The sequence below is a fragment of the Cucumis sativus genome, chromosome 4 (assembly GCF_000004075.3).
Source record: "Cucumis sativus cultivar 9930 chromosome 4, Cucumber_9930_V3, whole genome shotgun sequence".
NCBI classification, from domain to species: domain Eukaryota; kingdom Viridiplantae; phylum Streptophyta; class Magnoliopsida; order Cucurbitales; family Cucurbitaceae; genus Cucumis; species Cucumis sativus.
Window position 1 is genome coordinate 8,702,892 of NC_026658.2, and position 10,310 is coordinate 8,713,201.

Below are 10,310 nucleotides of genomic sequence, written 5' to 3' on the forward strand. Positions count from 1 at the left end.
TATTATAATTGAAATCCTTTATGAACATTGTACATAAATAATTCTACAAAGTTTTAAACATATATTAAATTAATTCCTATAAAGTTACTAAAATAGAAGTCTTGCAAATAGAGACATAGAAGTTTTAAAATCAATAAAAAATAATTGATACAAACATGGAAGTTTCAAAATCCACCTAACATAAATAAGTCTTATAATTATACAAACTTCTTTAGTGCATTCGTTTTTCTCCTTCTCGTTCATCTCTTTGTTTTTTGTCTATATACTGATTCTCGTTCATCTCCTTGTTTTTTGTCTATATACTCATTCTCGTTCATCTCCTTGTTTTTTGTCTATATACTCGCATTGAAGTCTAAATAATCTTATTACTAACATATTAATGATATCAATATATTTGAATTTTGAAGTATGCAAATTAATTATAAATAATGCTCTACAGATACGAACCTTCTTCAACCGTAATTTTTTAAGATCAACGAATACGTAGCCAATTTTGTGCACATAAAAGTGCCTCAACTGGGGTTGGAGCTAAAGCGGAACGAAACGGATCAATCACTATGCCAACGCAGACTGAGAATTGCTTAAATATTTCTTGCGATTTGACTAAGAACCTTATACCTTGAAGAATTTTCCTTCTACCATTCTAAGATATCAAAGTTCGCCTCACGTGGAATACAATGCTCCAATAAGTAAATATCAACTTCTGTATCCACAGTTAGAACATTCTCTTCATCCATATCTTCAAAAGGGATACGAAGAACGTCTGAAGCAGAAGAAAAAGTTCGAGATGTAGTGGAAGAAGGAGTTCTACTACTACTACAAACTAAAGGTTGACTCATACCTGTACAATCCTTAAACACTTAGTTGAGATGATTCATGTCTATGATACTTTAAAGAATATTCACTAAACAATCTTCTCAAAACAGACTTCACCTTGTTCTCTACTTCTTTTGTTGTATCCATGTCAAATAATTGAGTCAAAGAATACATGATAGATTTCATCTTGTAACGTAGATCCAAAACAAAAGCAACATACAAAAAGAAATTTGTTTTTGCGGTCTTCCCCCCAATACTTATGGTACCTTTCTTGCATTTTCAATGTCATGTCATGCAATAACTCATTATCAGGACCGCTTAAACTTGCATATTTTTTTATGCAATTATGAACTATACCAATCTCATGGAAGATAGTGTTGGAAGTAACATAAAGAGACCCTGAAAGCTTAATAGTTACTTCATAGAAATCAAACAAAAATTTGGTAAACATTCTTGCAATTTTTCAATCTCTAGAAGTTGGTTTACACTCATCATTCATGTAGATCATATCGTAGTCTTCTAACCACTCATATGCCTTTTCAAACTTTTCAGCTGCATCAAGAATTAAGTATGTGGAATTCCATGTAGTTTGAACATCAAGGCACAACATACTCTTGCAAGATATGTTTTCCTCCTCAATGCACTTCTTAAATTTAGCAAGTCTAGCAGGAGAAGATCTAACAAACCTAACAGCATTTCGAATTCGAATCAATGTATCATTCACATCTTTCAAACCATCACACACAATTAAATTCAATATATGTGAACAACACCTAACATACATAAAATCCTCATCCAACACAAATGCATGTTTGAAACGTTTCTTTAGTTAAGCAATAGTTGTATCATTTGATGAAACATTATCAACGGTTACAGTCAAAACCATATCAATACCCTAATATTTCAAACATTTTTTTACTTCTTTTCCTATTGTTTTCGCTTTATGATTTTCAATATGAGAGAAATTAATTATTCTCTTATGAAGCTTCCAATTTCTATCAACAAAGTGTGCAGTCAAAACCATATAATTAACATTTTGAATTGATGTCCAAGTATCAGTCATAAGTGAGACTCTATATCCTTCATTCACAAAAATATCTCTCAACTGTTCTCCCAAGTTAGTATATATTCCTAAAATATCTGTAGCAATTGTAGTTCGAGAATGAATAACAAATATTGGTTCTACTAACATCAAAGTTCCTTCCACAAAACTCCTAAATCCCTCATTCTCCACAAATCTAAAAGACAACTCGTCAATTATGATCATCTCACCAATTAGTCATCGAGCACTTTCAATGGTAAATATCTTATAATTAACTTTTTTATTGTCCCCATCATTGTCTTTATTCTGAAATACTAACTTTATTTGAGTCATATTTACTTTATTGCCTTTAAATCGATAAGGATTATTTTTACAGTAATGTTCAAGATGCATTCTCATAGTTGAATTTCCATTTCTTCTTGGATGGCATGCATACACCGCGTCACAATAATTACATTTAGCATGTGGATCATCATCACTATATTTAGAGCATTTAGTAAAATGATCCCATACCATAAACGTGTTTTTCCTCTTCTTTCGAGATGGTTGGAGTTCTGGTGGTGGCATGATAACCTCAACGACATCATTTTCGTTCACACTAGACCAATTATTGATCTTGCTACTTGTATCTGATTTCGTGTTACCTTCGTTATTGGTCAAACTGGTCGACATTCTGCGTAGTGCCTACTACCTATCATAGCGATAAAAAATGTCTTCAATTAGCATGAAAATGATAATGAACAAACAATACAAGAGTCACATTTTCTTTCGTTTGACATTTACATTTGTGGTAATATATCAAGTTACTTCCAACCAACCAACGCGTCAACTAGAGTTTATGTCGACTACCTAGTGTTTATCAATCATATGGAACTTTGCTAATCGTCAACTTCAACTTCAATCAAGGTTTACGTTCAACTAACGTTTCAAGCCAGAGGAGCGTCTGCATCTTTGTTCAACAACTAATGTTTGTGGCTGGAGGAGCGTTTGTGTTTGCTTTCAAACCGTTGGAGGAGTCAAGCGTGATAGCGTCTTAGTCTGCGTTCACGTCGTCGGAGCCTCGAAGGGATTGCCTCAACTAGCATCGCTGGAGGAATCAGTCGGAGGAGCGTTTTCGTTCGTTCTACGTTTTCGTTCGTTCTTCCTTGCCTTCTGCGTAACTTTGCGTCTCCATTTGCGTCTGTTTGTGTCTCCTTCTGTGTCTATTTGTAGTTCCAACTTCCAAAAACCAAACTTGTGTAACGTAAACGCTAAGTTAACTTATGTGTTATAAATTTATTTATTTATTATATAAATATATTTATTTTATAACTAAAGCGGTTGGATTCAGTTTTAGTTCGATTTTAACATCTTAAACTGAACCGAACCGGATAAAAAATGGTTTTTTAAACATTAAAATCGAATCAAACTGCATGCATTCAGTTTCGGTTCGGTTTTGGTTCGATTATTCATTCCGTTTGGTTTTCAACTTTATTTTGAACACCCCTAATAGGATGTTCGTCGGTTGGGGTCATTTTTTAAACCGTTTTTTCTTTAAAAAGGTGAAAATATATAGCTAATATTTTGTGAATCTCTCTCTCTCTCTCTGTATATTTTGTCAATTTCACTCAAATTTATGTAATTTTCCATTAAATGAAGGTGTGTCCGGGAGTTCTCTTCTCGAGATCATTTTGGGACATAGTATAGATACTTAATATCTAGGATTTGCAGAATCAACGTTGTTTCATGGGTATAATTCAATAAAATTAATTAATTACTCAACTAAACGACAGACATCAATTAAATTTAAGAGGTTTTTTCATATAATATTTACACTATACGAATCAATTTTCACGTGCCTACCATAGAAAATATCAACAAAATTGACAAAATTAATAGACCACACGTGATTAATCGACCATACGTCCCCTCAAATTTAAATGATTATGCACGATCTTTAGTTATTCAAACTGATAAATTTATTTTTCAATATGTGCATGCCTCAAGGTTGTTAACTCATAACATGCATCATGCATGGTAAGTTAACTAATAAATAATATTTGAATATAAATATAAATAATTAAGAATAAAATAGATAAAAAGAGAAAATAACTTTAAAATAGGTCGGAAAAAATAGAAAATAATAAAATATTAAACCCATATGATGTATGTATATAATTTATTGTGAGAAATCAAACATTTAAAGAAAAAAATACTGAGACACGATTCGTCACTTTTTTCTTTTTTCTTTTTTTGCGATTTCTTTATCTCCTCTTTCTAGATTTTTCATCTTCTATTTCTAAACGATTTATTTATGTGTTTAAATCTCCTATTTCATCTTCAATCATTTTTGACAAGATGCTTCTAACTATTTTTCTTTCATTTTTGGCAATACAACCTTGAATATTGCTTTAATTTATGTTTAAAACCCATTTTAGCCAAGATACAAAATTTGAATTCTCAAGATTCTCATGCATGTCTTGCAACATAGCCACGTCATCCTTACTAATTTCAAATGCTTATTATAGTCAAGGTCGTCTCTACAAACCAACACAAGTTCTTTCGACATACTTTTTCCTCACTCATATGCACCTTAGAAAATTCCCAAAACGCTACCTAACATAGAATAGTTTTATATTAAGCATACTTAACTTTGAAGTTCCTATGATCCAACCACCGAAAAGGAAAGTGCACCTTGTTGGAATATGTAGTAACTTTTAATTCTTTTACATCTTTCTTAACCTTACTTCCACGTCCTCAAAACTTCTCTCATTTAGATATGATATCGGTTCATTCACACTCCCATCCTAAACACCGGACGTTATAGCATATTACATTTTTGAATTTGGTAAGTACATTTTTAGGGAACCAACGCATACAAACTTGAGAATCAGCGTGGAAATAATTAAGTCCAACATTGATTTTTGTCTTTGTTACTCAAGTACATTGCTTAGCATGGCACATACTTTTTGGGGCCCCACTCTAAAAGAAAACTTGAAAATGGGGGGTTGTTAAGAGTATACAACCTAGATGGTATACATAGAATCTATGTGCACCATTCATATCTTTCTTTGTTAACTGGATTTACATGCCAAATTTGAGAGTTTATTGGATAAACAAAGGCATAAATCTATCTGTCACCTAAATTGGGAACTCTCTCTGAATTGGAAGGTTAGTATTGGAAGCCCCACTTGTAGAAAATTGCAATAAGCTTCCTACTTTGAACTTTTAATTTTTTCAATAACACTTTTTTTATGACCTGCTAATTATATATATAATTGTATAACCATGAATAATCTTTTTAAAAGAAGTTCGTTCTTGTACGAATGAACAAATGAAAGCGCTCAATTTTACTTAATCATACATATAATCTCGAACATTTTTTGTGAAAAATAATTTAAGGAAACTCTTTTCATCAAAATAACATGACCATCGTTACAACAACTACCCTTTCTCCCGTTTTTCATGGTTATTGTCAACAATCTCATTTTTTTTTTCAACCAAACAGTAAATAGAGAAATTGCATAAAATTTTAAAGTTTATTTTAAAAATGGAATAGAAGAAAAAAATGTAATTAGAAGAATTTATTGTTCAAGATTAAAAACATTATCCAATAGAAATTATGTTCAAATCAGAATTATAATTACGTTAAATTACAATTTTCGTCATCTTTAGTTAAGCTTCAATTTTTTTTATATAGATTTCGAAGGGTCTATTTAGTATCTATTTCTTTCTTTTTCGCTTTTAATTTTTTAAAATTAAACATATTAAATTTTTTCTACATTTTTTTACCATGATTTATATAAAGCTTAAACTTTTAGCCAAATTCCAATTACTACCAATTATATATAATTGCCATGTTATTATTATTATTATTGTTATTTGAAATTTTACAGAAAAGGAAAGTTAATTAGTTTTACTAAATTTGTACTATTTATAATTTCAAACGCCAATAGGAAGTTTACACATTAACCAAAACACTAAAATTCAAACTTTTTATTCTATGACCAAAATCAAAGTCCTTCCAAAACCCCCCTCTCTCATTTCACTATAAAACTGCCCACAAATAATCTATCTCACTCCCAACTCCACACAAACCTAAAACCCAAATCTCTATTCTCCCATCTAACCTTTTGCAAAACCCAATCCTAAAGTGCACTATGAAGTTTCAAAACATTTCTACCCTCCTAATTGTTTGTGTTGTTTTTGGAATTGTCTTTAGCCATACAGGCGTAGTTGATGCAACTCGAGTGCTCTTAGGGTCTGGACCAAGTCCAGGCGGTCCAGGACATGGTACAAAACCTCCAGTTGATCCATATACGTTCAAAGCAAAGGAAAGCGTCAAACCATGGCTTGAAAACTTAGGTTCTGGACCAAGTCCAGGCGGTCCAGGACATGGTACAAAACCTCCAGTTGATCCATATACGTTCAAAGCAAAGGAAAGCGTCAAACCATGGCTTGAAAACTTAGGTTCTGGACCAAGTCCAGGCGGTCCAGGACATGGTACAAAACCTCCAGTTGATCCATATACGTTCAAAGCAAAGGAAAGCGTCAAACCATGGCTTGAAAACTTAGGTTCTGGACCAAGTCCAGGCGGTCCAGGACATGGTACAAAACCTCCAGTTGATCCATATACGTTCAAAGCAAAGGAAAGCGTCAAACCATGGCTTGAAAACTTAGGTTCTGGACCAAGTCCAGGCGGTCCAGGACATGGTACAAAACCTCCAGTTGATCCATATACGTTCAAAGCAAAGGAAAGCGTCAAACCATGGCTTGAAAACTTAGGTTCTGGACCAAGTCCAGGCGGTCCAGGACATGGTACAAAACCTCCAGTTGATCCATATACGTTCAAAGCAAAGGAAAGCATCAAACCATGGCTTGAAAACTTAGGTTCTGGACCAAGTCCAGGCGGTCCAGGACATGGTACAAAACCTCCAGTTGATCCATATACGTTCAAAGCAAAGGAAAGCGTCAAACCATGGCTTGAAAACTTAGGTTCTGGACCAAGTCCAGGCGGTCGCAGGACATGGTACAAAACCTCCAGTTGATCCATATACGTTCAGTAAAGCAAAGAAAAGCGTCAAACCATGGCTTGAAAACTTAGGTTCTGGACCAAGTCCAGGCGGTCCAGGACACGGCACAAAACCTCCAGCACACGTCGCCTAGATGGTGCCATCTCTGGGTTTCGTAGATTAACTATAAGTGAAGTAATTATGAATGAAGTGTAATTATTGAATCAGCTAAGAATGAAGTTAGGATAAAATGTAATACCAAGCTGATTCAATATAATCATAATAAATGAAACCCTTCTTTATTTTTGTTCACCAATACATATTTTAAGTTATCGTTTGTTGTCAAATATTTCTACAACTAACTTTCGACTTAATCACAATAAATCAAATCCTTCGTCAATTTTTATGTGGCCAATTTATATTCGAATTATCTTTTAATATAAAATTTTATTTTATCTTACTAATTTTCAATTTTTTCAATTTTATTAGTTATTAAATGAAGCTAAATCATTTTTTTTTCATTGTCTTACGCATATTCTTGTAAAATTAATTTTATTTATATTCAAACTTTGATAAATGTACTTTTCAATCTGTGCATGCAATATAAATATAAATAATTAATAATATTTGAATATAAATATAAATAATTAAGAATAAAATAGATAAAAACAGGAAACAACTTTAAAATAGATAAGAAAAAATAGAAAATAATAAAATACTAACCCAATATGATGTAATATGCAGATAATGAATTGTGAGAGAAAAAAAATCAAAGAAAAATAAAAACAAAGATTTTTCATTATCGAGTTCCAAGTTAATTGTATTAATACGGCATTTTTGGGAAAAAAAATAGTAAAAAGGACTCATTACTTTTTAAAAATGGATAATTTACGTCAATCTAACAAATTCAAAAAATATTTACTGCTTTCTAACAAAAAAAAAAAAAAAAAAGTTATTAAAGCCACCATTTGTATTAGAGATAATTGGTCATTTCTTTTTCTTTTTATTTTTCTTCTTGATGATTTATTTATCTCCTCTTTTCATATTTTTCAATAACACTTTTTTTCAACGTTTTTTTAAGAGTTGTCTACAAAAGTACATGCATGCTAATTATATATATAATTGTATAATGATGAATAATTTTTTAAAATAGAAATTCTTTGTTCCAATAGGAATATACAAATGAAAGCCCTCCATTTGATTATTGATACATATAATCTCAACCATCTTTCAGTGAATAATTTAAGAAAACTCTTTTCACGAGAATCAAACAACCGTTATTACAACTACATATTCTTCCCTTTTTCATGGTTACTGTCAACCATCTCGTTGTTATTTCAAATTTTAAAAAATCAACTAGAGAAATGGTTGTAAAGGATAGAATTTATGTAGATATTTTCATATATAGCAAAATGACAAAAGTACTCTAAAGTGAAAACATCTTAGTAGTATTTTACGATATTCACTACTACAAAACTGACAATACTTGACAGTTGCAGTTTGATATTCTCAATAGTTTTAATAAAAACTGTCAAGAAAAACAAAAAGTCAAAAATAACCTACAGTAAAAAAATGCATTATATATTTTTTATTTTAAATACTTTGATTGATTAAGAGGGTGATGACTAATTTTATTTACTTGTTGCTTGCGTGAAAGCTCTCATTGTTGCTTGCGTGAAAGCCCTCGTGTCCCTTGAATCTACGTCGTCATCGGCCTCTGCGTGAAAACCCTCTGATGAACATTTGACTGCTTGATTTCCAACGCTGCCCACTGATTTGACGTCTACAACTCCATTTGAAAAACCATTATGTGAGTTACCTGCCGTCGTTGGCTCATATACGTGAAAACCCTCCGACGAATTGAAGCTTCAATTCTCTTTCTCCCTTCGATGAATGGAACTCGCTCTATTCGATCTTGTATATGGGGATAAGGTTAGCAATGGAAATCCCTTAGTTACAGAAGTTAGCTTTACAAAAGATGAATTCTATTTGTTTTCTCTTGCTACTTTGGGTTGCAGTCAACAAATATGTAGTTGGAAGAACATTTGCCTTTTCTCTAATGGTTTTTTTTCTTTTCTTTTCATTGTTCTTGAATTAATTTGTTACATCGAATTGTTCTTTATGGCCTTCCCGTTGTAAAACTCACATCTGAATTCCAAGTTGAGAAAAATATGTTTGTCATATTTTATTATGGAGACAGCAAAGGAAAAAATTCAGAAAATATGTGAAGCTTTGGGTGCAAATCATTACCCATTCACCGATGACTTGGGCAAACAATTTCAGATGATCACAGTCCACAGAGGTAATCGTGTTTGTTACTGTATTTTATTCCCTTTATAATTTCTTTTATCTCTTTCTCTCTATCCCCACTCTCAGGTTGGTAGTGCTAGTAGGTCGATTTTGAAGTGGTGGATGATGTATAAAATTGAGGGTGCAAGATGGTGTATTTTCTGGAACATCGAGATGAAGAGGCTATAACTTTACTCGTTTTTTAGGACTTTTCGCAGTCTATTTTGTGGAACATTAAACTCAAACCCATTGTAGATTTTAGTTGCTTCTATCATTAGTGCACTAGAGTTATCGTCCAAATTTGAGCTACCCTTAGGCCACACCTGATACCTAGCTACTTAGAGTATTACAAATCTAACAACGCCACATTTAACAATTGATGTGCATAGTTAGAATTTAGTTAAAAAAAGAAATTTGTGAGAACTAATGAATGTTAATTAATCAAGAACTAATGTTTGTTACTCGTCTTTGGTGTTTCATGTTTATGTTATCATTAGCTTTTTAAAGCTATTTGTGGTGCTTTTGCATTTGTAACTGTTGTGGATTTTATTTTAATAGATTATTTTTGTTGCAAACAATAAGAATCATCAAACTGGAAGGACGAATGAGACATTATTTGCTTAATACCCATTTTAATAATGGAATTGATTTTTTAGGTTTAACTAAATTTACATGCATATGTATGTAACTAAATTTACATACATATATATGTTACATATGTACTTAGGTTGCAGGTCTTGAAGAAATAATATATGGCTTAGAATCGGGTTACTGTTCTTGTTTGTACTCTTTTACTTGATGGATTACATTTCCAGGTCCAATAATATATAAATTTTACTTGATGGATTACATTTCCAGGTCCAATGCACGTTAGCAAAATTTATGCTTCTATCAATTTTTAGTTTAACTGTTAATCACCATTCCTTATTTCATTCACTTTTCTTGTATGTGGTTTTCTAATATATCAAGTGTATGTAAAGATGATATTATTCCTCAATGGTAACTTAGGAGAGTCAAATTTCTTGATGGTCTTCAACTAGTTTCTAAAAGTTTAATGAGAAAAACTTTAACAACAATTTAGTAAACAATGTATTGTGAAGTGAATTGTTGATATATGTGTTTACTAAAAGTTGCTTGGAGTTGATTGTGTGACTTTATGTTTGTATATTGGT

The 10,310-nt window shown here is 31.9% G+C and overlaps 1 protein-coding gene and 1 long non-coding RNA gene across 2 annotated transcripts; one reads left to right on the top strand and one right to left on the bottom strand.

The window, feature by feature from the left end:
- Positions 1-2,234: 2,234 nt before the first annotated feature.
- LOC116403532 lies at positions 2,235-3,019 on the bottom strand. Its single transcript, XR_004216311.1, has 2 exons — positions 2,708-3,019; positions 2,235-2,549 (listed from the first exon to the last, which is right to left on the bottom strand). It is a non-coding gene; the product is annotated as an uncharacterized LOC116403532 (long non-coding RNA).
- A 2,891-nt stretch (positions 3,020-5,910) lies between these two features.
- On the top strand, positions 5,911-7,165 carry LOC116403274 (basic proline-rich protein-like). The gene is made up of 2 exons (XM_031883885.1): positions 5,911-6,850; positions 6,960-7,165. Exons 1-2 carry the CDS (start codon positions 5,998-6,000, stop codon positions 7,001-7,003), a joined length of 897 nt encoding a protein of 298 aa, XP_031739745.1. The 5' UTR covers positions 5,911-5,997; the 3' UTR covers positions 7,004-7,165.
- The last annotated feature ends 3,145 nt before the right edge of the window (positions 7,166-10,310 follow it).

What these genes read in the sequence shown, in the direction of transcription:
- LOC116403274 (XM_031883885.1), top strand. Translation starts at nt 5,998, where the DNA reads ATGAAGTTTCAAAACATTTCTACCCTCCTAATTGTTTGTGTTGTTTTT. An exon ending in AGGTTCTGGACCAAGTCCAG is followed by an intron (nt 6,851 to 6,959) that starts GCGGTCGCAGGA and finishes GACCAAGTCCAG; the next exon opens with GCGGTCCAGGACACGGCACA.